This window comes from Phalangium opilio, unplaced genomic scaffold, assembly GCF_054372755.1.
Source record: "Phalangium opilio isolate 3A_F unplaced genomic scaffold, DU_Popi_V2 ptg000003l_1, whole genome shotgun sequence".
NCBI classification, from domain to species: domain Eukaryota; kingdom Metazoa; phylum Arthropoda; class Arachnida; order Opiliones; family Phalangiidae; genus Phalangium; species Phalangium opilio.
This window is the reverse complement of record NW_028324145.1, coordinates 6,818,059-6,845,765: the sequence shown is the minus strand read 5'-3', so window position 1 is coordinate 6,845,765 and position 27,707 is coordinate 6,818,059. Positions and strand designations below refer to the sequence as shown.

Genomic DNA, 27,707 nt, shown 5'->3' with positions numbered 1-27,707 from the left:
GCTATCAAGTCAATGCCTATGCAGGAAAACTTTAGCAAAACAATTTCGGTAAAATATTTTGAGATAATTATATGTAAAGCATAATTGCAAATATATCTGCTGGTCCTTTGAAATTTATCTCTAGAATTCTAAACGAATTTCATTGGAAAATTAACCCCTGACCTTCTTTGGAAATTTATCTCAAGATTTCCTTAAAAATTTCGTTGGAAAATATTCCATAGACGTTTTTTGGAAATTTATCTCAATAATTCCTATCGAATTTCTTTGGGAAATTAACCTTAGACTTTCTTTGGAAATTTATCTCAAGAATTCTTTTGGAAATTTATCTCAAGAATTCCTTAAGAATTTCGTTGAAAAATATTCCACATACGTTCTTCGGAAATTGATCTCAAGTATTCCTGAAGAATTTCGTTGGCAAATATTCCCTAGATGTTCTTTGGAAATTGATCTCAAGAGTTTCTAAAGAATTTCTTTGGAAAACAAACCCAAGACCTTCTTTGGAAATTAATCTCTAGAATTCCTAAAGAGTTTCTTTGGAAAATAAACCTTATACATTCTTTGGAAATTTACCTCTAGAATTCCTAAAGAATTCCTTTGGAAAATATTCGTTAAACCTTCTTTGGAAATTTACCTCTAGAATTCCTAAAGAGTTTCTTTGGAAAATAAACCTTATACATTCTTTGGAAATTTACCTCTAGAATTCCTAAAGAATTTCTTTGGAAAATATTCGTTATACCTTCTTTGGAAATTAATCTCTAGAATTCCTAAAGATTTTCTTTGGAAAATAAACCTTATACCTTCTTTGGAAATTTATCTCTAGAATTCCTAAAGAATTTCTTTGGAAAATAATCTCAAGACATTCTTTGGACATTTGTCTCAAGACTTCTTTAGGAAATTCCAAAGAAAGTCTTTGGGAATTGTTCCTTTAGGAAATGATCCCAAGGGCTCCATAGGGTTCCAAAGAATGGCCTTCGGAATTCTTAAGAACATTTTTGTAAGGGGGTAAGGGCGCAAAATTAACTAGGCGGCCCGACCTTACTGAAAACCCTGCGCACGCCTGTGCTGATAAGCCCATTTACACACCAAAACAAGAAGGTTGATAACACAAACGTCAAATAAAATAATTAGGCTTAACAGCTTAATCAGTATTCAATTTCAGTTAAAATAAGACTGATTAGACTTAATGAGGATATGTTGGTGGATAAGGAGCCATTCACTCTTCAGATAAGGGTATCGGTTAAAGTAACTTATTCAACAAGTTCTATTTAAAGACTTAACAATCGCATTTTAGAACCCACAAGGAACCATCGTGGACTCGAAACCCAGTAGAGATCTACAATCTTCGTACGGAATGTACAATTACTATTACGAAATACCCGGATATTATTTACTGGGTGAATGGTCAGTTACAGTTCTCTACGGCCTTAAGGTCAAACTCAACACGACAGTCAAGTTCGAAATACAGGAATATGGTAGGAATGGCTAGTCGCGTACATGGTTAATTCTATCTAACATGACATCTGCACAGTTTCACCGAAGTACCAAGTGGAAGTCAAGGGTCCTGATGTCATATTCAATGATACTGAAAAGTTCGAAGTTTCAGCCTCGGCTAAATACGTTTACGGTAAAAATGTCGAAGGAGATGCCGTTTTCAAACTGAAGGTGAAATTGGAATCTGGACATACTTTACATTTCGCCACAATTGGACCAAAAAAAGTGAAGTGTATTTTTGGTTACTCTGCGATTTGTCATGAATGTATTTATATTTTTTCAAATATCGTAGCTCTTCGAAGGTGAAGCTACTTGCCAAATCAGTACTTCGGAGATTAGAACAAACGAGAAGATTGGTTGGTTTCCCAGTATCAGTGGAGCTAGACTCTTGGTCGAAGCCATCGTTTACGAATTTTCTTCGGGCGCGAAAGAGAATGGAACGTCGGACGAAACTATCTTCTCCCCAACCCCCTATAACATAGGTTTCCAGAAGTCTTTGTCCGATTTTAGGCCTGGGATTGATGCGATTGTTCAAGTAAGTCATTAAGACTGGAATCGCAATTATTGCATATTCTCTAAAACCGATAATACCGCTAGGCACAAATTACCCATGTTCATGGCAAGCCTGCCAATAACGTTGAAGTTGAAATCACGGTATTTGACCATAACAATAACGTGGTATCGGTTAGAGAGTCAAGCGGTCGATCAAACGAAGAAGGTTTGGTCGCTTTCGTCGTAGGAACTGAAATTTCTCATAAGTACTTGAAAGTGACAGTAAGTCTGAACTTGAAAGTTCCTGGTCACTACATTCCTGAACCTTAATATTTTAAAAATAACTTTTAGGTTGAAACAGTCAAAGATAAGCGTCCCTCCAAGGGAACAATCACTCTTCATGCTTTTAAGTCTCCAATTAATGGCGCTTACATCGGCATAAGTAAAGCTAATAGACTTATGTACAAGGTATGATACTTCTATTTACATACATTCTTTGAAAAATGGTTTTTATGCTAAGCATTCTTTTAAGCAAAACATCTGACATCTGATGATTTATGATTGTGTTGTACGTCCTTCTTCTTCGTAGGTTGGAGGAACATTTACTCGCTCTACCTACACGAATCCTCCAAGCATGAACCAGCCTATTTCCTACATGGTCGTATCTAAAGGAAAAATATTAGCTTCCGGAAGTAATTGGCCTAGTAAAAGCGTTCAGAGAAGTTTAAGCTTCAAAGTGACACCCGATATGGTTCCCAGTGCACGTGTCCTGATCTTCACTGTTTACGGAAACCATCTCTTAACCGATTCTTTTAAGATTACGGTCGAGAAAGTGTGCCAACCGAACAGTTTGGTATTGGTCAAAAATAAGACTGTAGTTTCGAAGTACAGATTAAAGAATTGATTTTTCTTACTAGATAACTTTGGAAGCAGAAAACGATAGAAAACCGGGTGAAGTTGTTCATTTGAAAGTGAAAGGGAAGCCTAACACGATGGTGGGAATTCTGGCTGTGGACACCGCCGTTTACACCTTAAGAAACAAAGATAAACTGACCGGAGATAAGGTAAATCTCGCTTTAATCTTTCATTTTTCGTTTTTTATTCAACAGTTGTCATTGTAGATGTTTAACGAAATGGAGAAACATGATCTTGGATGCGGTCCAGGTGGAGGCTTGGACTCTGCCGCTGTCCTGACCAACGCTGGCGTAATAATCATCGCCGATACAGTGGCTTTGACCACCGAAAGGAAAAGTAATAATTATTATTATTAGTTATTGCAGACAAATGAAATTAATAATCGTCTCAATCAGGTTGTCTTGAAAGGAAGTTGAAGAAGAGAGAAATCAGCGAAGAAATAAGTTAATAAATGTTGTTACCCTCTTGTTTTTACGATTCTAAGATTTGTGCATTGCCTCTTTTAGCTCGTGAACATGGGCAAGGGAATGAAAAGTGCTGTAAGTTGGGAAAGTTACCTGATAAGCACAAAAGGTGGGTCAAAAGAATCGGACATCTCAAGAAGCTGTTTTAACAGAACGTGGCTAATTGCAGAACGTGTGAAGTAAGAGCTGAAATTATCCGTCGATTTGAAGAGTCTGATTTCGAAGACAAGGAAGGTTGCGCCAGCGTCTACCTCAAGTGCTGCGAGGCTATTTGTTATGTTCGTTACACGAAGTAATAACACTAAGATAAAATCAATAAGTTTATTATAGCTTAATAAACAGTCCGTAGTTAAGATTCTAATGTTTACAAAGGAAGCCCGTACATGAAGTGATCAATATCTCTTTAGCTACCTCTACATGTCAACTCGTATTCTGACGTCATCTATTTTATCTCAGAGCTCCCCCTTACGGTTGGGTCAAGGCTAACTGTCTTATATTTGTTCTGGGCCTGACATAAGCATTCTATTATTATTTTACCGTACATGACAATACCTCCCTTTTTTTTTTTTTTAATTACATTGTTTAACTCTAGGGCATAATTCGTTACGAGAAAAAAAAGAACTGATTCGTTTGATCTTACTATACAGGAATTACTAAGATTTTAAGTTCATAGACCTTATTAAGATATTGTTAATACTTGAGTTCGTTAATGTTCATTTAACTTATGTGTAAAATAATATAGGTTCCCTAGAGTTCATTAGTCACAATATCGACTTGGGCGTTTCTTCTTTCGTTGGGGTCTCGGATGAGTGGTGACAATAGGGGGCTGTTCAGATACTGGTGCGGTGGACTCTAGGCAGGTTTGGGCTGTGCGAGGATGTCCATGGTCAATTGGGGTAGTAGCCGCTGCTGTCGCTTGTGGAGCAGTCGTTTGGTTTAGCTCATTGGAAGATGGATCATGAATGGTCTCAGGTGTCCCGTGGGATGTTTCGTCGGATGCCTGACGGTCCTTGGTCGCTGTCTGGTTTGGGATAGCATTGGGAGCTGGATCAGGGACAGCTTCCGGTGTTCGACGAGATGTTTCAGCTGGTAGATGGTGATTTTCAGCAAGAGGTGATGGTTGATTTATTGACCCCCATAAAAGAAATTCGTTGTGATCATCGTCTACTGGCTTGGGTTTTGATACATGATCAGAGTGCGGGCGTTGTCGTATCTGATTCTTATGGCGCCGTAATAATCCATACTCTGTGTCGATTAGAAACATTGTGTGTCCAATGTGCCTGATGATGGTACCGTTTAGCCATTTGTTTCCTTTGCCATAATTACGCACGTAGACTGGGTCTTGTGGTTTAAATTTATTCTTGTTATGTACTGCAGTCGTATTCGCAGATGTCATCAGGAATTTTGGATGGCAGAGATCCAAACTTGATACTATTTGCCGACCAAGCATTAGCTCAGCTGGCGACTTTCCTGACTCTGTGGGAGTTCGACGATATTGTAGCAAAATGTGTGCTATGCGTGTTTCGAGCGAATCCACTTGTTGCTTGAAATTCAGTTCTTGATGTGATATTTTCCGTAAATGATCTTTAACCGTGCGTACGGCCCTCTCAGCTAATCCGTTTGACGCCGGGTGGTATGGGGCTGAGGTAACATGACGAATTCCATATCGCAAAGCGAAGGCTTCAAATTCGGCACTAGCGAAACAAGGTCCGTTGTCGGATACAAGAGTTGGCATTATTCCATAACGTGCTACTATGTCTCGTAAATGTGACAACACTGTCTGAGTCGTTTGTGATTTGGTGACAAATACTTCTAGCCATTTGGTATGACTGTCGATGAAAATGAGAAGGTATTTGTTTTCGATCGGGCCGGCGAAATCGACGTGGACACGGCTCCAAGGTGTATTGGTGGGAGGCCATGGTGTGTATGTTCTGGGTGGTAATGATGCGTGCTCTTGACATGCCGTACAGTGTTGGGATGTCTTCTCTATGTCAGTATCTATTCCTGGCCACCAGATGCAAGAACGTGCATTTGCCTTCATTCGGACAGTACCCATGTGCGAACGATGTAGCTCTCTGAGCATTGGTTCCCGATGCATGGTTGGTACAATGACGCGATTAGACATTAAGTAGATTCCGTTGAAATTGGATATGTCGGTTCTTCTGCGGTAATACGGTTGCAGCTCCTTTGGGATGGTATGTTTCGCAGGCCATCCATTTTTGAGGAAGACTCCAAGAGAGCGCAACGTGTCGTCTTGACGAGTTGCTTCATCGAGCTGACGCGCCGTTATAGGTGTATTGTCCGTGACGCTTCGTACTGCGAAAACGTATTCTGCCGGTACAGGCGTCGTTGTGGTTAGCGTGGGTAGCGGTAAGCGACTTAGAGCGTCGGCGTTGGCATTCGCCGATCCCTTCCGGAACTTTAAGGTGTAGGAATACGCGGCCAAAATCAGTGACCAGCGTTGCAGACGTGCCGCAGCCATTTGTGGTACAGGTTTGTGAGCCGCTAACAAGGTGACTAACGGTTGATGGTCAGTATAAAGCGTAAAATGAGTGCCATACAGATAGTCTTTAAATTTCTTGACGGCAAAAATGATTGCTAAGGCTTCTTTATCCAATTGAGAATAATTTTTTTCTGCGGACGTTAGGCTTCTTGAGGCGAAAGAAATAGGTTTTTCTTGTCCGTCAATGTGGTGGGATAAAACTGCCCCGATTCCAAACGGCGATGCGTCACAGGCCAGGGATATTTCTCGTGATGGATCGTAGTGGGCAAGGATGTTCGATGATTTGAAAGCGTCCTTAGCCGCCTGAAAAGCTTCCTGGTGCTTGTAGTCCCATGCCCAAGCAATATTTTTGTGTAGTAGTCCATAAAGAGGTGCAAGCCTTGTTGCATTATCCGGGAGAAAGTGTGCATAGTAATTAATGAGACCCAAAAATGAGCGTAGGGTTTCAATATTTGTAGGTGCAGGTGCGTTCATTATGGCTTGAATTTTGGCTTCCTGCGGATGTATGCCGTTTTCGTCCAATCTGTGTCCCAAGAATTCTATGGATTTCTGCATGAAGCTACATTTCTCCCTTTTAAGCTTTAATCCGTGTGCCTCTAGTTTGGTAAGAACTGCGTCAAGAATCCTCAGATGATTTTCATGTGAGGAGCCTCCCACCAAGGTGTCGTCTTGGAACGGAGTAACGTTTTTAACATCCGAAAGAATCATTTCCATTATGCGTTGAAATATTGCTGAGGCTGACGCGACTCCAAATGGTAATCGGTTGAATTGGTACAACCCCAGTGGTGTGTTGATTACGGTGTACTTTTTCGAATCCTCTTCCAGTTCTATTTGGTTGTAGGCTTCGCGTAAGTCGAGTTTGGAGAATAGTCGGCAACCAGCGAGTTTTGTAAAGATGTCCTCGGAACGCGGTAATGGATACTTGTCTATATTTAGTTGAGGATTCAGAGTGGATTTGTAGTCAGCGCACACTCTTAGTCCTCCATGGGGCTTCTGAACGATGACAATTGGAGATGCAAAATCCGAATAGGGAAGCTTGGTAATGATTCCTTCCCTTTCCATACGGCGTAGTTCGGTCGCTACAGCTTCTTGTCTAGCGTACGGGATTGTGCGTGCTTTACAGAAGACGGGCTTGACATGATCTTTTACATACAACCTTGCCTTTATGCCGTGTAACTTTCCAAGTCCTGGTGTAAAGAGTGCAGAGTGTTTCTCCAATAACTCTTTAAGCTGCTGGTCTCCTTGTGTTGCAACTTGATTCACTTCGGCAGTGTTGCTTTGGTGAGCTTTAAACGAAGGTAGAATGTCCAGGACTGAGTAGAGCCATTTACGACCACACAAATTTGGTTTTGTGCTCCGTACGACTAGTAATGGCAGTTGAGCCTGACGACCTCGAAAAACAACAGAGACTACGGCGTGACCAACTACCTGGATGGTGTTTCCCGTGTATGATTCCAACTTGCCCGGAAATTGCGTTATTTCGGATACGGAAGAGAGTGTTCGAAAATCCTGCTCCTTAATCATGGTGAATCCGGATCCATTATCAATTTCAAAGGCAATTGGTGTGTTGTTGACTTCGAGCGTGACTGAATCGGGCGGTGGAATACTTTCGTCAATGTTTGATGGGTTTACGACGCTGTGGTCTCGGTCAGTCCTCAAAACGTCATCCACATGGTACACGTCTGGTAGATATTCGTTAAGAGGGGCAGCGTCCAGTGGTGCCAAGGAGGTGTCATTGATATGATGAGAACGATATGGTCTCCGCTGTTGTACTCTTGTGGAATGTGGATCAGGTGGGTTGAGGCATGCTTTTGCAATGTGCCCTTTTCGTTGGCATTTTAAACACGTGGATTGAAGGCAAGGACAGTCGGGACCCTTATGTCCTTCCGCAGCGCAGCGAAGACAACGTGTAAGATCTGGTTTGATCTTTGGTCGAACGCGGCTGTCTAAATGTGTAGACTGGTGACGCTTAGTTGAAGGTTTCTTGTGTCTTCCTGGCTTGCCATGCGATGGAGGTTTTCCAATGACTTGATGGACCTCGGATGTTAATTCTCGTGTGGGTTCCGTCGTTTTCATTTCTCCAAGGCTTGTTTTAGCGCTTTCCATGGAGATCAAAATTGCCGTGGCTCTAGCTAGCGTAATGGACTTCTTTTCTTCTTCTTCTGCGATGAGTCTTTGTTGCATAGTATCATTGTTGATACCGAAGATGAGTTTGTCAACTATCATCTCATCGCGATTCTGGAAGGCACAATGTTCCGTGAGGGCTTGTAATGCAGCGATGAATGTTCCAACTGACTCTCCGTTTAAGCGAGTACGGCGATAAAAGCGAAGTCGGGCGATGCAACGCAAGGGCGTTGGGTCAAAATGCGTGGTGAGAGCCGCGACTAATTCGTCATAGGTTTTAGACGCGACGGTCGCTGGACGAATACGATCGCGTAAAAGACTATATGTGTCCGGGCTAAGAACAGTTTGTAATATCGCGCGTTTAATGTTGGCGTCAGTAATATCGTTCGCGAGGAAATAAGCGTTTAGTCGCTCCGAATACTGCGACCACTGTTCAGTTCTATTGTCAAAAATGTTTAAATTACCGTAAGTCGTCATTTTGCAGTAGGCGTGAGAAAACGTGACTTGATATTTTTCACTATAATTTCAGCGCGTATACACAGGCGTGCGCACGGGTCGGGCAGGGTGGGCCCTGGCCCGACATGAAATGTTTCAAGGGGGCGCAAAAGCCGGAAAAATAAGGGCGCAAAATTTGGGTATTAGATCTGCAGACTGCAGAAACATCAGCGAAACGCCGAAAGGGAACGGAAATGTGAATAACAGAGCCACTATGAGAAATGCGATGGTCAGACGGGGGACGGGAAAATTTTGTGTTCTCTCGTATAGTCTCTTGGGGCCCGAGCCGGCCGTCCCCATCCCCTACAGGCACGTCAAACGGTGTCTGCATGACAGGTTGACTGTCATACAAAACCAGCTCTGGCATAACATGGAGGGCCAGAGACAGACTAAACTTTTTGTCAATGGTCCCTGCAGGTCTCGTGCCAGAGACCTAATTTCGCTCAGCAGATGGGATATTAGGCTGGCCACCGGTCTTTTGACCGGGCACTGTCGGCTTAATAGGCACCTCCATCTGATGGGTTTTGCCGATGACCCTCTCTGTAGGTCGTGTCAGGAGAAGGAAGAAACATCCGCTCACGTACTTTGCGAGTGCGACTGCTTCGCCTCGCTTAGACTAGAATATTTTGATTCACATACTTTGGAACCCTCGAGGGTCTCCTCTATTACGGTGGAGCGAATTCTTCGCTACGCTGCAGGTACGAGCCTATTCAAGGCCTGAATATGAGGATGCACAATATGCCTTTGGCATCGGTGCTAGGGCGCGTACCCTCCTCAACAACAATAATAATAGTCTCGGGTGTTAACCCTTACAAAAATCTTCTTTAGAACTCTTTAGAAAATTCCTTGGGAAATTTCTTTAGAAATCCTTAAGGAGTTCTTAGGGAAATTGGGGAATATTGGTCTCTTTTTCTTTGGAAAATGCTTGGGAAATAACTTTGGAATTTTCTTGGGAATTATCTTTGGAATTTTCTTGGGAAATATCTTTTTTAATTTCCTTGGGAAATAACGTTTGAATTTTCTTGGGAAATAACTTGGGAAATATAGGGAAGATTATGGGGTAAATTAATTTAGCCCTCTAGAAACGAGGATAGTTCTCACATGCAGAACCATATCCCAATGCAGGGAGTGCAGTTCTAATATGCTGAACAACACCCCTTATAGCACGGGCAGTTCTCGCATGCAGTGCAAAACTGCTTATAAAGTCAGACATATAATCTACTTAAAAACATCCGTAAACGGCAGAAAGTTTTAATCTTGTGCAATTGTATGGGTTACTAAGGGGGTTTTGGAGGCTTCAATGGCCATGCAGTAGATACAGATGTTGTTGTTAAGTTTAATCATGTATTTTTACTGAGAGTTTTTTGGGTACCAGAAACGCGTTTAACCTAATTTTATCTACAATTTTTTTTAAAAAAATATTTATTTTGGACTCTAATTACGCTCGAAATAAAGATAAAACATGTCACAAAATAATTAATTTTAGGTTAATTTTACTTTTCAAAAGCGAAAGTTTCGACTGCCAGCTTATACTCCCTGCATGTAAATCTAAACATCACGATTTTAGTTACGTGTATTTTACTTTTAATTTAATTTATCCTTTGCATAAACACCTCACGAACTATTAAAGGAAAAAACACGAAAATAGGTAAATATGATAAACCATTTCAGCAATTGCTGAGCCTTAGCTACGGGACAAGCCTTTGTGAAACGTCTTTAATTATTTAGCTATCAAGTCAATGCCTATGCAGGAAAACTTTAGCAAAACAATTTCGGTAAAATATTTTGAGATAATTATATGTAAAGCATAATTGCAAATATATCTGCTGGTCCTTTGAAATTTATCTCTAGAATTCTAAACGAATTTCATTGGAAAATTAACCCCTGACCTTCTTTGGAAATTTATCTCAAGATTTCCTTAAAAATTTCGTTGGAAAATATTCCATAGACGTTTTTTGGAAATTTATCTCAATAATTCCTATCGAATTTCTTTGGGAAATTAACCTTAGACTTTCTTTGGAAATTTATCTCAAGAATTCTTTTGGAAATTTATCTCAAGAATTCCTTAAGAATTTCGTTGAAAAATATTCCACATACGTTCTTCGGAAATTGATCTCAAGTATTCCTGAAGAATTTCGTTGGCAAATATTCCCTAGATGTTCTTTGGAAATTGATCTCAAGAGTTTCTAAAGAATTTCTTTGGAAAACAAACCCAAGACCTTCTTTGGAAATTAATCTCTAGAATTCCTAAAGAGTTTCTTTGGAAAATAAACCTTATACATTCTTTGGAAATTTACCTCTAGAATTCCTAAAGAATTCCTTTGGAAAATATTCGTTAAACCTTCTTTGGAAATTTACCTCTAGAATTCCTAAAGAGTTTCTTTGGAAAATAAACCTTATACATTCTTTGGAAATTTACCTCTAGAATTCCTAAAGAATTTCTTTGGAAAATATTCGTTATACCTTCTTTGGAAATTAATCTCTAGAATTCCTAAAGATTTTCTTTGGAAAATAAACCTTATACCTTCTTTGGAAATTTATCTCTAGAATTCCTAAAGAATTTCTTTGGAAAATAATCTCAAGACATTCTTTGGACATTTGTCTCAAGACTTCTTTAGGAAATTCCAAAGAAAGTCTTTGGGAATTGTTCCTTTAGGAAATGATCCCAAGGGCTCCATAGGGTTCCAAAGAATGGCCTTCGGAATTCTTAAGAACATTTTTGTAAGGGGGTAAGGGCGCAAAATTAACTAGGCGGCCCGACCTTACTGAAAACCCTGCGCACGCCTGTGCGCGTATATCGATGTTGCCACGGGGCAATGACTTCTTTAACGTGACTTGATATTTTTCACTATAAGTTCAGCGCGTATATCAATGTTGCCACGAGGCAAGGACTTCTTTGTGAAATTGCGGTGCTTCCTTCCGTTTACGGCTTTTAGCTTGAAGAACTAAGGCCAAGGCCTAGACTACGGTATACGGGTTGAAGAAAAAGATGTTTTCTTTTAAAACTTTAGACGTATAACGCGATTTTCGACTCCGTCGCCATTTGTTATGTTCGTTACACGAAGTAATAACACTAAAATAAAATCAATAAGTTTATTATAGCTTAATAAACAGTCCGTAGTTAAGATTCTAATGTTTACAAAGGAAGCCCGTACATGAAGTGATCAATATCTCTTTAGCTACCTCTACATGTCAACTCGTATTCTGACGTCATCTATTTTATCTCAGAGCTCCCCCTTACGGTTGGGTCAAGGCTAACTGTCTTATATTTGTTCTGGGCCTGACATAAGCATTCTATTATTATTTTACCGTACATGACACTATTCAGCCCAAATTGGCACCTGGTCAGAATTGGCTTCTCGATTGCATCTCAACACTAAACCGTTTCTATAAACACTCGTTGCATTCCTTTGTTTCAGAACTTTACACTCGTCGTTTTAGACGATCGAACAACTATCCCGAAGCCGATGAGGTGGATTTTCTCGATGAGGAAGAGCTGGGAATTTTCGAAAGTGAAACCGCTGAGAGGAAAGATTTCAGAGAGACTTGGTTATGGGACAGTGGTGTTATCGGGCCCAACGGCATCATGGAACGAAATATGACGCTTTTAAACAGTATCACAACCTGGGTTGTACAAGCGGTTGGACTTTCGGGTGCCGGGGGTGGTATGTGTGTTGCCGACCCTAAGAAGATCGTGGCTTTCCAGGATGTGTTTATAGACGCCAAGATGCCGTATAACGTCGTTAAGAATGAGCAGATTGAGATTCCCGTGACGATTTTCAATTATGGGCATAAAAGATTAATGGTAAGGGGCGTTTGGTTTATAAATTTGTTATTCAATAATTAAAAAAAATGGTTCTTTACAATGTAGATGTTAGTATACACGTACGGAGTAGAAGGTCTTTGTTCCGATGCCGAACCAGGTCAAAAGGGAACCCGTAAAAAAATCTACGTCAACTCCAATAGCGCCGAGACAGTGGCCTTTCAAATGATCCCACTCGTCGCCAAAGATTTCTCTATTACGTTTTCGGCCATGTCCAGCGGAGGATCTGATACGGTTGTTAAGACGCTGAGTGTAATTGTAAGTCAGTTAAATCAATTTTCTCGTAATAAGAGGTAACTTATTGGAATCTCGTTTCTTTCAGCCAGAAGGCGTGCAGATAGAGGAGTTCATCACTTTCGCCGTTGACCCAGCCAACACGGAAAAGAGGAAAAGAAGGAATTTTGTTAATGAGAAATACGAAACCAGATTCGATTCCGAAAACAAAAAACAGCTTTCAATCGTCAAACTGACTCCGGAAGTCGAATTTGTTGTTCCTGGAACCGAATACGCCGTCATTGAAGCCTACGGTACGGATGTAGTATCATAGCTGTGAAAATTAATAATAATAATAATTTTGTTATCAGGTGACAAATTCGGTCCTTCGATTGAAACCAGTCTGAACGACCCCGATCGATTTTTAAGGCTTCCTCAGGGTTGTGGCGAAGAAACTATGATGAGCATGGGACCCACAGTATACACTTTCCATTATTTGAAAGCCACTGGAAAATTCAATTCTGTTCAAGAAGCAAACGCCTACAAATTTATTCGCGGAGGTAAGCTATCTAAAATCGCAAGTATTAGACTAAACTTTAAATTAAAATTTAAACACTTTCAGGATACCAGCGAGAACTAACTTACCGAAAGCCCGATGGTTCCTACGCCGCTTGGCTTCATAGACCATCCAGCACGTGGTAAGTTAACTTTAGTCTGAATCTATAGATTTGCGAAGTCCGTTTATGAGCTAATTTCTGCCTAAGGTTGACCGCTTTCGTCGCCCGAGTGTTTTGCCAAGCGGGAAAGTACGTCTTCATCGACGAAAATGTGGTCTGTAGCGCTCTGAATTGGTTGGTGACTAAACAGAAACCGGACGGAACCTTCGTTGAAAGTTCCCCCGTTATTCACCAGGAAATGAGGGGTGGAGTTAATGGCGACATTACTCTTACAGCTTTCTCCTTAATATCATTCCAGAAATGTAATTGTAAAAATGCTGTAAGTATAGTTGTAAATTTAGTACCAAGGTCTCGATACATCTTCTTCACACATTTTCGGTGTCCTCTTAGAAATTACAAGGCCCCAAAGAAAGAGCGGCGAACTACTTACGCTCCAAAGTGCCGGTAATCAACGATCATTACCGAATGGCCTTGACGGCTTATGCCTTGGCTCTTTTCGATTCCGAATCTGCTATCGAAGCCAATGAAAAACTTTTACAACTGGTGTCGTTCGATCCAGGTACGTGATGACCGAATAATACGACGTTTATCCGCAGAACTTGAAAATCTGTAATTACTCAGCTTCGAACACGCGCTACTGGGGAGATGGGAAATCAGCCATTTCGGTAGAAGCGACCAGCTACGCTTTACTGACTCAGTTATTGTACAAGGACTTGGAGAAGTCGACTTCCATTGTCAATTGGTTGAATTCCAAGAGAGGAAGTGGCGGTGGATTCGTGTCCACTCAAGACACCGTTGTCGCTATTGAAGCTCTGGCCGAGTACGCCATATTTTCTAGGGAACCCGACATATCCCTCGTCGTGAACATTACCACAAACTTTGACCCTAATTTCAAACATACATGGCGTTTTGAACCCGATAACGCCAGAGTTAAACGGCAAATCGAGGTGAGTTCAAAGTTAATTCTTTGGTTCAACGAACAGATTCATTCCATTTCCGACTTCCATTTAGCTGTCCAAAGTTAAAGGAAGTTTGATTATTGACGCGGAAGGGACAGGCTCTGTTGTTTTCGTTGTACGACTGAGGTACAATATTGCCAATTCTCCAGACGCCAATTGCAAGGTACAAGTATTTGAATTACCTTTATTTCTTTTATTGAACTTTGTCTAAAAACATATAGTTTGACGTTAACGTCACTGTCAGCGAAGCTGTCAATCATATCAAAAAGGATAAGAAGCCGAAAACCGTTCTTGATTTCGACTTCAATGGTGTTCCCCCTAAATTAGTCAAGGATCTCGGCATTGTCGAGAAAAATGGTACATTTTGCTATGGTGCCACGTGCTTTCGAGTAAATACTAAGAGTATGTACTGTTTTTTAGCTAGCCAGCCTTTGGGAATGTCATCCTCCAACCGTCCTCGCGTCATTGGCAATCGCCAAAGTAACCCGCTCTCTAAACCGCTGAGTAGTGACGACTTGGGTATTGATTATGATTTTGAAGACGAACCATTAGAGGATGTGCCGAAAATCCTTCGAAAAAGAGATCTGAATGGTAAGTAGCAGTTACAATTTAAGTAAATATTTCTCATTACAGTAACTACAGCAATAAGCTTACAACACTTACAGGTGTTCCTAAATCGAATCTATTGCTTCGATTTGCTAAACCTCTGAGCAATGATGACTTGGGTTTTGATAATGACTTGAGAGACGACCAATTGGACGAACCACCAAAAGTAGTTTCGAAAAGAGATCTGAATGGTAAGAATCGACTATTATTTGAGTAATATTTTCATCAGAATAGCAACGTCAACAATATACTTAATATACTTGTAGTTGTCATAAATCCGTCAGTAGAACGCGCACTTGGTGTTCCCAAGTCCAGCCTATTGCTTCCCAACTTAACTATTTGTACCAGGTACGATAATTACTGTCGTGTTCATATTAGATTCCTCCAACATCGGCATACCTTTACAGGTATTTAGGTGATGGGGTCACCAATATGGCCATAGTTGACGTTGGAATGCTAACTGGCTACAAACCAATCCAGGAAGATTTGAAGAATTTGGTTCGCGATAATTCGCAAACCATTGAAAGGTTCGAAATAAATGGACGAAACTTGATCTTCTATCTTGAAAAGGTGCGTAAAATTAACTTGTCCTTGGTCTGTAATTGAGAATTTGATGAACATTCGCCTTTCAGATAAATTCGAACGCCACAATCTGTTTCTCATTCCGAATTCAACGAGAATTCCTGGCAAGCAACTTGGAGTCCGGATTAGTTCGAGTTTACGATTATTACGAACCAAGTTAGTTTTTTTACTATCATTCTTTTTAAATGAAATTAATTGTTCTAATTACATTAAACTTTTCTAGACCAACTGACCGAGTTAGTTTATTTATTATAATTATTTTAAAATTAAATTAGTTCTTCTAATTACGTAATACCCATAATTATCGTAGTGCAAGCTTGTAGCCAGTTTTACCGCCTTCAAACTATGGAACCCATTGTGGGAAAAGTGTGTTTCGAGGAAGAAATTCTTTTTGGAATGGAAGTTGGTAATAAAGTTTGCAAATGCGCGGAAGGTAACGATACTGTCTTTCTCGTCAGTCATTAAAGTGAGTAATAACCTTAAAAACTTTCCCTTAGGCGGTTGTCCACCCGAGAAACCGTTTAAGGAAGTATTTGAGGCTAAGAGTATACAAGCTTCTAGGATGTTATTGGCTGACTTGGCTTGCAACGAAAGGGATTACTGTAAGAATGTTTCTACTTGGTTAGCTAAACGAATGATTTCACAATTGTGTAATATAGTTTGGAAGGTTAAAGTGCTGTCGATCGATGAGAAAATGTCGGGGTACATTCACTATAAAATGCACGTAGTCAAGGTTTTGAAAAACGGTCAGTTTAAGGTTAAGGATTATAAAATTTAACACAAAATAACGCTTTAAAAACAGGGCGCGAAAAGAAGGAAGAAGTTGAAGATGACGAAAGAGAATTCCTTGCCAGAGGTAATTGTCCCTCTTCAGTTTTGAGCGTCAACACAATTTACTACATCATGGGACGCGATTCGGAACCCATTGAAGTCGACGGACAACCTAAGTAAGCCACAAATAATGACCCTAATTTACAGTGATCCATACTGACGAGATAATTATGACGCAGATACAAGTACTTCATTGATAAAACAACCTTAATTCGAGCTTGGATCGACGTTTACGTCAGGGGCAATAGAAAAATTACTAGAATTGAGAAAAAACGGCAAAACGACGTCTTCAGCAACATTGAGCGAAAGTTCGAGAAGCAAGAAGCGTGCATGGATTAGTTTCGCGTCGTGCAAACGTAAAAATTTGAAGAAATCTCAACACTAGGATGTATGGTGAAAAAAATACTAACTAGATTTAATTTTAAATTCAATTTTACGGGATATTTTACCCCGGTTTTATTTCATTTTTTATAAATAACACATGTTAAGCCTTTTTCTTCCAACTTTGGTTGGTTTCTGTCTGTTATTTTTTTACTGTTGTATATTGCGTCTGAGTATTAGTTGGAGCCTAAATAATCTAACTATAATGAGCTAATAAAATAACTAGTCAGTTAATTAATGACATAAGGTTTAAGGGGATACGAAAACACAACATGTACCAAGCAGCTCCGACGTAGCCGGCAATCGCCAGTCCAATTCCCACAAATATTAATACAAATGAGACCCCGGTGAACTTTCCAGCACAAACAAATAAATTGTTAAATAGTTAATTGTATTTCTGGAAATTGGTCGGTTTCAGGATGCTTACCGGAAGATACGAGTCCAACTGATGAATCCCGAGGTTCTGGACGTCGGATGCGGTCCTTTAAACTTCTCCCAACCTAAAGTATTTTCCGGACACTAGTGCAGGTAAGTCCGATCTACAGTTCGAACAGGTTTGCGCCTCGAATAAATCCGCCCCTTCATCTTGATCGGACAAAGTATTGCGATCGCATCGCCTCGTTGACAGACTTTTCGTGTCCGGTCAGTAATTTACAGACATACAATTACTTCCGGCATCAACCCAAAGTTTCTCGCATTCTTTGAAGGTGGCCCCTTTTTCTGATAACTTTTTCGCCTCGAACGAATCTACCGCGAACCCCGTACTGTATTTAGCTAATGACGAACAAAACATTAACTTAAGTTAATGTTAATTTAGCGTAATGGTTAATAACTTGCCGACGTAAATGGTGCAAATCGGAAGAACACTTGATTTATGTGATGTATTCGAACTGGCAAAAGAAGTTGCCCTCTTCCATACATTTTTGGGCACAGATTTCGTGATCAGAAATACCTTCCAATAACGTTAGATCTTCAAGAACAAATCCACTTGAACAAAAATGCGGACAAAGTTATAATAGTTTTTCTTGATTCTCTGTTAAGGGCAGACTTCGAAATACTTCTCATGTCTGATGGGCGGTCGTTCTAAAAACATTCCTTTGACTGTGATAATATTGTTATTGTATTTAACGTGCAAGAAAGATGAATTTCAGAAAGGCGATTAATAATGAACATCTTTACTTTTTTCACTTTAATTTTCGAGAGACTCACTTTGGTCGATTCCGCGACTTTCAAGGGGCGATTCTTTCAAATTGATTTCGACTGTTCTTCATATATCACTGTTACCTATAAATATAAGTGTTGATAATAGCCACAGCATAAAATGATTTTATTTAACTCAGTTGTACTCGCATTTTAAACGCATTTTTCTGTTTGTTCCACATACGGTTCAATTTCGATTTCAAGTCGAAACATTTTTAAGCCATTTTGACCCAAGAGCCACCGTTTACAACCAGAACCATGAATCTGTCGACGCTTAGATTCAAATATCGCAATGATAGAAAAATAACCAGAAGCATATGTACATAAGTTTATAGGTTCCATAAGTTTTTCGCTCGTTACCGAGAGCTTGTCTTGAAGTGATGTAGCTGAAACGTCATAGATTCTCGTAAAGCGGCGCCTGGTCAGGCGCTGTCAAAGTCTTAGTACAGACTAAATGGGAAGATGGACTGCAACCATGCAAAATTAACCGCGTGTAGTCAATTCTCACTTGTCGTTCACGAACTATCTCCCAGTAAGTCTCTAGCATTAGGAAGTACTTATGGAACATATCTTATAAACTTATGATATGTATAACAAAGGTTGTCTAAAGTCTCGAAGGATTGCGGGATCAATTATTACTTCCTCTTTAAGAAACCATATCAACCTGGGATATACGTTTCAACGCTAATCAGATCTCACTCTTCTTGGAAAGAGAAACAGGGAACTAGCGAAATATATTGCGAACGTTTGCATAATCTTATTAGATTTTTAGTGTATTTATTTTAACGGGAGAAGTCCACTTTACACGATATCAAATTTCAAGATGAAATTGAAGATATTAAATATCCCTCTTTGAGAAAGAGCTATTCCATTTAGAGTTAGGTACACCGCGAGAGGGCTGGGACCGTCGAAAAGTTCTTAGGACCCAAAAATATAACTATAGCTGGAATTTGCGTCGATTTTCGCCCCAAATTTTCCTCTCTTTAGCAGGCAAGAGATGGTCAACCCTGTAAAATGTTCATGGACTTTGGTTGGTGTCTTGGTCGTTCTCTTAGAACTGACCGACCGAGTTCAGTCACAGTAAGTACTTGAATTATATTGCCAAGTCCAATAATCTTAATTAAACTTGTTAATACTTGAGATAGAAACGAGGGAATGTTGAACAAATAATTAAGTTTGATATTCCCTATTTACTTAGAAGGCGTTCCAGAACAACTCGAGAGACTAGATGCCACACTTTTGGTGCAGTGTTTTCGCGTAATGGAAATATTTCAGACCCTTTTGCCTTATTGTAGAGTTTCTTTCATTTCTCTCCAAACAAAGTGTTACTTCGTGATAACCGTTGAGTTTTCATATATGTCACTCGACGAATACCTCTCGTTAACCAATTCAAAATAGTTTGTCCCTTTTGAAAACTAAAGACGGCTTTTACTTCTATGCTTTTTTACAATGAGCGGTCAGCCTTCCTCTTTTTTCAGAACTTTACCACCGGGGTCGAATCGACAACGAATAAGTTCTGTTCGGACTTTATTTTTATTAACTCTTTGAAATAGGAATCCTGCATGGACACATACACGTCCTTGAAGTCGCGAACGACCGTTGTCTCTACTTGCAATAACGCTCTTTATCATATCCAGTGTTGAATTACAAGACTTCTTCGGGGCTATTCAGTTACTGATATCCGAACTACAAAAAAAAATAGAGTTGATGCGATTGCTTAGATAAATTTAATTTGCGACGAATGGTTCCTTGTTGATAACGTTACGAGATCTTTTCAAAAGGTCAATAATTTTTATAGGCATGCATTTGTGGTGGCACCAAACACTTTTCGACTGGGTGCAGCGGAAACCGTCGTAGTCTACTCTCACTCAGGAACTCAAGATGTGACCGTTAGCTTAGCCGATTACCCTGGAAAGAGGAACACCTTCTTCACTCGGAGTATAAGGGTTGTCAATGGTTTGTTATGAGTGACATGTTTCTTTTTTGACGCAAATGTTCTGACGTCAAAATTCCTCTATCCAGATGCACCCCAGACCCTCACTGTAACGGTCAAACCCGAACACATTCCAGATTTGAACATAACGGGACCTTTGGACCACCATTATGTGTTTTTGATGGTCAATTCCGGTGGAAAGTTGAAAGAATTCAGAGTTTTGGTCACCCTCCACTCTGGTTACTTGTTTATACAAACTGATAGGCCCATTTACACACCAAAACAAGAAGGTTGATAACACAAACGTTAAATAAAATAATTAGGCTTAACAGCTTAATCTCTGTATTCAATTTCAGTTAAAATAAGACTGATTAGACTTAATGAGGATATGTCGGTGGATAAGGAGCCATTTACTCTTCAGATAAGGGTATCGGTTAAAGCAATTTATTCAAGAAGTTCTATATAAAGACTTCACCATCGCGTTTTAGGACCCGCACGGGTTCATCGTGGACTCGCAACACAATGATATTATATCGCGTTCGCACGGAATGTACAATTACTATTACAAAATACCCGGATATTCTTTTCTTGGTGAATGGTCAGTCATAGTTCTTTACGGACTTAAGGTCAAACTCAACACGACAGTCAAGTTCGAAATACAGGAATATGGTAGGAATGTCTCATCGCGTACATGGTTAATTCTATCTAACATGACATCTGCACAGTTTCTCCGAAGTTCCAAGTGGAAGTCAAGGGTCCTGATGTCATATTCAACGATACTGAAACGTTCGAAGTTTCAGCCTCTGCTAAATACGTTTACGGTAAAAATGTCGAAGGACATGCCGTTTTCAAACTAAAGGTGAAATTGGAATCTGGACATACTGTAGACAATTGGACCAAAAAAAGTAACGTGTATTTTTGGTTATTCTGATTTGGCATGAATTGATTTATATTCTTTCAAATCTCGTAGCTCTTCGAAGGTGAAGCTACTTGCGAAATCAGTACTTCGGATATAAAGAAAGAAAAAAAGATTGGTTGGTTTCCCGATATCAGTGGAGCTCGATTCTTGGTCGAAGCCATCGTTTACGAATTTTCTTCGGGCGCGAAAGAGAATGGAACTTCGGACGAAACCATCTTCTCCCCAACCCCATATATCATAGGTTTCCAGAAGTCTTTGTCCGATTTTAGACCTGGAATTGATGCGGTTGTTCAAGTAAGTCATTAAGACTGGAATCGCAATTATTTCTTATTCTCTAAAACCGATAATACCGCTAGGCACAAATTACCCATGTTCATGGCAAGCCTGCCAATAACGTTGAAGTTGAAATCACTGTATTTGACCATAACAATAACGTGGTATCGGTTAGAGAGTCAAGCGGTCGATCAAACGAAGAAGGTTTGGTCGCTTTCGTTGTAGGAACTGAAATTTCTCATAAGTCCTTTAAAGTGACAGTAAGTCTGAACTTGATAGTTCCTGGTCACGACACTCCTGAACCTAAATATTGTTAAAATAACTTTTAGGTTGAAACAGTCGAAGATAAGCATCCCTCCAAGGGAACAATCACTCTTCATGCTTTTAAGTCTCCAATTAATGGCGCTTACATCGGTATAAGTAAAGCTAATAGACTAAAGTACAAGGTATGATACTTCTATTTACATAAATTCTTTGAAGCATTGTTTATATTCTAAGCATTCTTTTAAGCGAAACATCTGATGGTTTTTGATTGTGTTGTACGTCCGTTTTTTCGTAGGTTGGACAAACGTTTACTCGCTCTATCTACACGTATCCTTCAAGCATGAACCAGCCCATTTCCTACTTGGTCGTATCTAAAGGCAAAATATTAGCTTCCGGAAGTAATTGGCCTAGTAAAAGCGTTCAGAGAAGTGTATGCTTCAAAGTGACAGCCGATATGGTTCCCAGTGCACGTGTCCTGATCTTCACTGTTTACGGAAACCATCTCTTAACCGATTCTTTTAAGTTTACGGTCGAGAAAGTGTGCCAACCGAACAGTTTGGTATTGGTCAACAATAAGACTGTAGTTTCGAAGTACAGATTAAGGAATTGATTTTTCTTACTAGATAACTTTGGAAGCAGAAAACGATAGAAAACCGGGGGAAGTTGTTCATTTGAAAGTGAAAGGGAAGCCTAACACGATGGTGGGAATTCTGGCCGTGGACCAAGCCGTGTACGCTTTGAGAAACAAGGATAAACTGACCGGAGATAGGGTAAATCTCGCGTTAATCTTTAATTTTTAGTTTCATTGAACGTTTATCATCGTAGATGTTTAACGAAATGGAGAAACATGATCTTGGATGCGGTCCAGGTGGAGGCTTGGACTCTGCCGCTGTCCTGACCAACGCTGGCGTAATAATCATCGCCGATACAGTTGCTTTGACCACCGAAAGGAAAAGTAATAATTATAATTAGTTAATGCTAAAGAATTAAATTAATAATTATTTCATCCAGGTTGTCTTGAAAGGAAGTTGAAGAAAAGAGAAATCAGCGAAGAAATAAGTTAATAAATGTTGTTACCCTCCTGTTTTTACAATTCTAAGATTTGTGCATTGCCACTTTTAGCTCGTGAACATGGGCAAGGGAATGAAAAGTGTTGCAAGTTGGGAAAGTTGCCTGATAAGCACAAAAGGTGGGTCAAAAGAATCGGACATCTCAAGAAGCTGTATTAACAGAACGTGGCTAATTGCAGAACGTGTGAAGTAAGAGCTGAAATTATCCGTCGATTTGAAGAGTCTGATTTCGAAGACAAGGAAGGTTGCGCCAGCGTCTTCCTCAAGTGCTGCGAAGCTATTCAGCCCAAGTTGGCACCTGGTCAGAATTGGCTTCTCGATTGCATCTCAACACTAAACCGTTTCTATAAACACTCGTTGCATTCCTTTGTTTCAGAACTTTACCCTCGTCGTTTTAGACGATCGAACAACTATCCCGAAGCCGATGAGGTGGATTTTCTCGATGAGGAAGAGCTGGGAATTTTCGAAAGTGAAACCGCTGAGAGGAAAGATTTCAGAGAGACTTGGTTATGGGACAGTGGTGTTATCGGGTCCAACGGCATCATAGAACGAAATAGGACGCTTTTAGACAGTATCACAACCTGGGTTGTACAAGCGGTTGGACTTTCGGGTGCCGGGGGTGGCATGTGTGTTGCCGATCCTAAGAAGATCGTGGCTTTCCAGGATGTGTTTATAGACGCCAAGATGCCGTATAACGTCGTTAAGAATGAGCAGATTGAGATTCCCGTGACGATTTTCAATTATGGGCATAAAAGATTAATGGTGAGAGCGTTTGGTTTTTAAATTTGGTAATCAGTAGTTAAGAAAATGGTCCTTAATTCTGTAGATGTTAGTATACACGTACGGAGTAGAAGGTCTTTGTTCCGATGCCGAACCAGGTCAAAAGGGAACCCGTAAAAAAATCTACGTCAACTCCAATAGCGCCGAGACAGTTGCCTTTCAAATGATCCCACTCGTCGCCAAAGATTTCTCTATTACGTTTTCGGCCATGTCCAGCGGAGGATCTGATACGGTTGTTAAGACGCTGAGTGTAATTGTAAGTCAGTTAAACCATTTTCTTTCTCGTTTTATATAATTGGTTATTTATTGGTATCATGTCACTCTCAGCCAGAAGGCGTGCAGAAAGAGGAGTTCATCACCTTCGCCGTTGACCCAGCCAACACGGGAAAGAGGAAAAGAAGGAATGTTGTTAATGAGAAATACGAAGCCAGATTCGATTCCGAAAACAAGAAACAACTTTCAATCGTCAAACTGACTCCGGAAGTCGAATTTGTTGTTCCTGGAACCGAATACGCCGTCGTTGAAGCCTACGGTACGGATGTAGTATCATAGCTGAGAAAATTAGTAAAATTTATTTAATTTTTTTTAGGTGTAAAATTTGGTCCTTTGATTGAAACCAGTCTGAACGACCCCGATCGATTATTAAGGCTTCCTCAGGGTTGTGGCGAAGGAACTATGATATACATGGGACCCACGGTATACACTTTCCATTATTTGAAAGCCACTGGAAAAGTCAATTCTGTTCAAGAAGCAAACGCCTACAAATTTATTCGCGGAGGTAAACTATCTAAAATATCAAGTATAAGACTAATCTTTAAAGTTTAACGCTTTCAGGATACCAGCGAGAACTAACTTACCGAAAGCCCGATGGTTCCTACGCCGCTTGGCTTCATAGACCATCCAGCACGTGGTAAGTTAACTTTAGTCTCAATCTATAGCTTTACGAAGTCTGTTTGTCAGCTCATTTCTGCTTAAGGTTGACCGCTTTCGTCGCCCGAGTGTTTTGCCAAGCGGGAAAGTACGTCTTCATCGACGAAAATGTGGTCTGTAGCGCTCTGAATTGGTTGGTGACTAAACAGAAACCGGACGGAACCCTCGTTGAAAGTTCCCGCGTTATTCACCAGGAAATGAGGGGTGGAGTTAATGGCGACATTACTCTTACAGCTTTCTCCTTAATATCATTCCAGAAATGTAATTGTACAAATGCGGTAAGTATAGTTGTAAAATTCAGTAGCAAGGTCTCGATACATCTTCTTCACGCACTTTCGGTGTTCGCGTAGAAATTTCAAGGCCCTAAAGATAAAGCTGCCAATTACTTACGCGCCAAAGTGCCGGTAATCAACGATCATTACCCAATGGCCTTGACGGCTTATGCCTTGGCTCTTTTCGATTCCGAATCTGCTATCGAAGCCAATGAAAAACTTTTACAAATGGTGTCGTTCGATCCAGGTACGTGATGACCGAATAATACGACGTTTATCCGCTGTACTTGAAAATCTGTAATTACTCAGCTTCGAACACGCGCTACTGGGGAGATGGGAAATCAGCCATTTTGGTAGAAGCGACCAGCTACGCTTTACTGACTCAGTTATTGTACAAGGACTTGGAGAAATCGACTTCCATTGTCAATTGGTTGAATTCCAAGAGAGGAAGTGGCGGTGGATTCGTGTCCACTCAAGACACAGTTGTCGCTATTGAAGCTCTGGCCGAGTACGCCATATTTTCTAGGGAACCCGACATATCCCTCGTCATGAACATTACCACAACCTCTGACCCTAATTTCAAACACACATGGCGCTTTGAACCCGATAACGCCAGAGTTAAAAGACAAGTCGAGGTGAGTTCATATAATTCTTTGGTAATAGTTAGTATAGGGTGCTGTCGGTTAGTTGTGGCATAGGGGCTAGCCACCACCCCTCTATGCTTTGTAAAGGCGTTAGATAAGTGGCAATAAGTCGCAAGATGACTTGGTCCAATTAGCTAGCTGAACTTGTAACTTCATTCCATTTCCGACTTTCATTTAGCTGTCCAAAGTTAAAGGAAAATTGATTATTGACGCGGAAGGGACAGGCTCTGTTGTTTTCGGTGTACGACTGAGGTACAATATTGCCAATTCTCCCGACGCCATTTGCAAGGTACAAGTATTTGAATTACCTTTATTGCTTTTATTGAACTTTGTCTAAAAACATATAGTTTGACGTTAACGTCACTGTCAGCAAAGCTGTTAATCACATCATAAAGGATAAGAAGCCGAAAGTCGTTCTTGATTTCGACTTAAATGGTGTTCTCCCTAAATTAGTCAAGGATCTCGGCATTGTCGAGAAAAATGGTACATTTTGCTATGGTGTACCGTGCTTTTGAGTAAATACTAAGAGTATGTACTGTTCTTAGCTAGCCAGCCTTTGGGAATGTCATCCTCCAACCGTCCTCGCGTCATTGGCAATCGCCAAAGTAACCCGCTCTCTAAACCGCTGAGTAGTGACGACTTGGGTTTTGATTATGACTTTGAAGACGAACCATTAGAGGATGTGCCGAAAATCCTTCGAAAAAGAGATCTGAATGGTAAGTAGCAGTTACAATTCAAGTATTTTTTTTCTCATTACAGTAACTACAACAATAATCTTACAACACTTACAGGTGTTCCTAAATCGAATCTAATTCTTCGATTTGCTAAACCTCTGAGCAATGATGACTTGGGTTTTCATTATGATTTGAGAGACGACCAATTGGACGAACCACCAAAAGTAGTTTGGAAAAGAGATCTCAATGGTAAGAATCGACTATTATTTGAGTAATATTTTTATCAGAATAGTAACGTCAACAATATACTTAATATACTTGTAGTTGTTATAAATCCGCCAGTAGAACGCGCACTTGGTGTTCCCAAGTCAAGGCTATTGCTTCTCAACTTAACTATTTGTACCAGGTATAATTATCACTGTCGTGTTCATATTAGATTCCCTCAACGTCGGCATACCTTTACAGGTATTTAGGTGAAGGAGTCACCAACATGGCCATAATTGACGTTGGAATGCTAACTGGCTTCAAACCAATCCAGGAAGATTTGGAGAACTTGGAGCTCGATAATTCGCAATCCATTGACAGGTTCGAAATAAATGGACGAAACTTGATATTCTATCTTGAAAAGGTGCGTAAAATTAACTTGTCCTTGGTCTGTAATTGAGAATTTGATGAACATTCGCGTTTCAGATCAATTCGAACGCCACAATCTGTTTCTCATTCCGAATTCAACGAGAATTCGTGGCTAGCAACTTGGAGTCCGGATTAGTCCGAGTTTACGATTATTACGAACCAAGTTGGTTTATTTATTATATTTATTTTAAAATTAAACTAGTTGTTCTAATTACGTAATACCCATAATTATCGTAGAGCAAGCTTGTAGCCAGTTTTACCGCCCTCAAACTATGGGACCAATTTTGGGAAAAGTGTGTTTCGAGGAAGAAGTTCCTTTTGGAAAGAAAGTTGCCAATAAAGTTTGCAAATGCGCGGAAGGTAACGATACTGTCTTTCTCGTCAGCCATTAAAAGGAGTAATAACATTAATAATGTTCTCTTAGTCGGTTGTCCACCCGAGAAACCGTTTAAGGAAGTATTCGAGGCTAAAAGTATACACGCTTCTAGGATGTTATTGGCTGACTTGGCTTGCAACGAAAGGGATTACTGTAAGAATGTTCTACTTGGTTAGCTAAACGAATGATTTCACTATTGTGTAATGTAGTTTAGATGGTTAAAGTGCTGTCTATCGATGAGAAAATGTCGGGGTACACTCACTATAAAATGCATGTGGTCAAGGTTTTGAAAAAAGGTCAGTTTAAGGTTAAGGATTATAAAATTGAACACAAAAAAACGCTTTAATAACAGGACGCGAAAGGAAGGAAGAGGTTGAAGATGACGAAAGGGAATTCCTTGCCAGAGGTAATTGCCCCGCTTCAGTTTTGAGCGTCAACACAATTTACTACATCATGGGACGCGATTCGGAACCCATTGAAGTCGACGGAGAACCTAAGTAAGCCACAATAATAACCCCAATTTACAATGATTCATACTGACGAGGTAACTATGACGCAGATACAAGTACTTCATTGATGAAACAACCTTAATTCGAGCTTGGATCGACGTAAACGTCAGGGGCAATAGAAAAATTACAAGAATTGAGGAAAAACGACAAAACGACGTCTTCAGCAACATTGAGCGAAAGTTCGAGAAGCAAGAAGCGTGCATGGATTAGTTTCGCGTCGTTCAAACGTAAAAATTTTAAGAAATCTCACCGCCAGGATATATGGTTAAAAAATACTAACTAGATTTAATTTTAAATTCAGTGTTAGGGGATATTTTACCCCGGTTTTATTTCATTTTTCATAAATAGCACATGTTAAGCCTTTTTCTTCCAACTTTGGTTGGTTTCTGTCTGTTATTTTTGTACCAAGCAGCTCCGACGTTGCCGGCAATCCCCAGTCCAATTCCCACAAATATTAATACAAATGAGACCCCGGTGAACTTTCCAGCACAAACGAATAAATTGTTAATTAGTTAATTGTCTTTCTGGAAATTGATCGGTTTCAGGTTGCTTACCGGAAGATACGAGTCCAACTGATGAATCCCGTGGTTCTGGACTTCGGATCAGTGCGGTCCTTCAAAATTTCTCTCTACCGAAAGTATTTTCCGGACACTAGTGCAGGTAAGTCCGGCCTA

At 40.2% G+C, this 27,707-nt stretch overlaps 4 protein-coding genes and 1 long non-coding RNA gene across 6 annotated transcripts; 4 read left to right on the top strand and 1 right to left on the bottom strand.

The window, feature by feature from the left end:
* The first annotated feature begins 1,068 nt into the window (after window positions 1-1,068).
* Window positions 1,069-26,706, top strand: LOC149717402 (complement C3-like). Its single transcript, XM_089838802.1, has 30 exons — window positions 1,069-1,095; window positions 1,160-1,230; window positions 1,292-1,472; window positions 1,529-1,716; window positions 1,784-2,026; window positions 2,089-2,265; window positions 2,335-2,451; window positions 2,573-2,836; window positions 2,901-3,047; window positions 3,105-3,234; window positions 22,157-22,204; window positions 22,268-22,334; window positions 22,395-22,516; window positions 22,592-22,977; window positions 23,042-23,251; window positions 23,323-23,527; window positions 23,585-23,773; window positions 23,830-23,905; window positions 23,972-24,203; window positions 24,276-24,444; window positions 24,507-24,832; window positions 25,020-25,130; window positions 25,189-25,324; window positions 25,387-25,557; window positions 25,633-25,764; window positions 25,840-25,921; window positions 25,981-26,143; window positions 26,206-26,311; window positions 26,386-26,508; window positions 26,573-26,706. The coding sequence occupies exons 2-30, from the start codon at window positions 1,192-1,194 to the stop codon at window positions 26,698-26,700; spliced, it is 4,668 nt and encodes a 1,555-aa protein (XP_089694928.1). The 5' UTR covers window positions 1,069-1,095; window positions 1,160-1,191; the 3' UTR covers window positions 26,701-26,706.
* Window positions 3,405-16,678, top strand: LOC149717405 (complement C3 alpha chain-like). The gene is made up of 22 exons (XM_089838803.1): window positions 3,405-3,471; window positions 3,532-3,654; window positions 11,904-12,289; window positions 12,356-12,565; window positions 12,630-12,834; window positions 12,892-13,080; window positions 13,143-13,218; window positions 13,285-13,516; window positions 13,588-13,756; window positions 13,819-14,144; window positions 14,209-14,319; window positions 14,378-14,513; window positions 14,577-14,747; window positions 14,822-14,953; window positions 15,029-15,110; window positions 15,170-15,332; window positions 15,395-15,500; window positions 15,655-15,777; window positions 15,842-15,946; window positions 16,004-16,090; window positions 16,147-16,291; window positions 16,355-16,678. The coding sequence occupies exons 2-22, from the start codon at window positions 3,639-3,641 to the stop codon at window positions 16,512-16,514; spliced, it is 3,330 nt and encodes a 1,109-aa protein (XP_089694929.1). The 5' UTR covers window positions 3,405-3,471; window positions 3,532-3,638; the 3' UTR covers window positions 16,515-16,678.
* Window positions 16,830-17,673, bottom strand: LOC149717404 (uncharacterized). 2 transcript variants are annotated; one of them, XR_016366766.1, is made up of 4 exons: window positions 17,615-17,673; window positions 17,394-17,543; window positions 16,984-17,330; window positions 16,830-16,908 (listed from the first exon to the last, which is right to left on the bottom strand). It is a non-coding gene; the product is annotated as an uncharacterized LOC149717404 (long non-coding RNA). The 2 variants fall into 2 exon arrangements; XR_016366765.1 differs by having other exon boundaries at window positions 17,394-17,673.
* On the top strand, window positions 17,725-20,802 carry LOC149717403 (complement C5-like). The gene is made up of 7 exons (XM_089838810.1): window positions 17,725-18,836; window positions 19,555-19,712; window positions 19,779-19,979; window positions 20,046-20,116; window positions 20,178-20,358; window positions 20,415-20,594; window positions 20,660-20,802. The coding sequence occupies exons 1-7, from the start codon at window positions 18,754-18,756 to the stop codon at window positions 20,671-20,673; spliced, it is 888 nt and encodes a 295-aa protein (XP_089694936.1). The 5' UTR covers window positions 17,725-18,753; the 3' UTR covers window positions 20,674-20,802.
* LOC149717401 (uncharacterized) lies at window positions 26,571-27,549 on the top strand. Its single transcript, XM_089838811.1, has 4 exons — window positions 26,571-26,677; window positions 26,734-26,820; window positions 26,877-27,021; window positions 27,084-27,549. The coding sequence occupies exons 2-4, from the start codon at window positions 26,739-26,741 to the stop codon at window positions 27,241-27,243; spliced, it is 387 nt and encodes a 128-aa protein (XP_089694937.1). The 5' UTR covers window positions 26,571-26,677; window positions 26,734-26,738; the 3' UTR covers window positions 27,244-27,549.
* The last annotated feature ends 158 nt before the right edge of the window (window positions 27,550-27,707 follow it).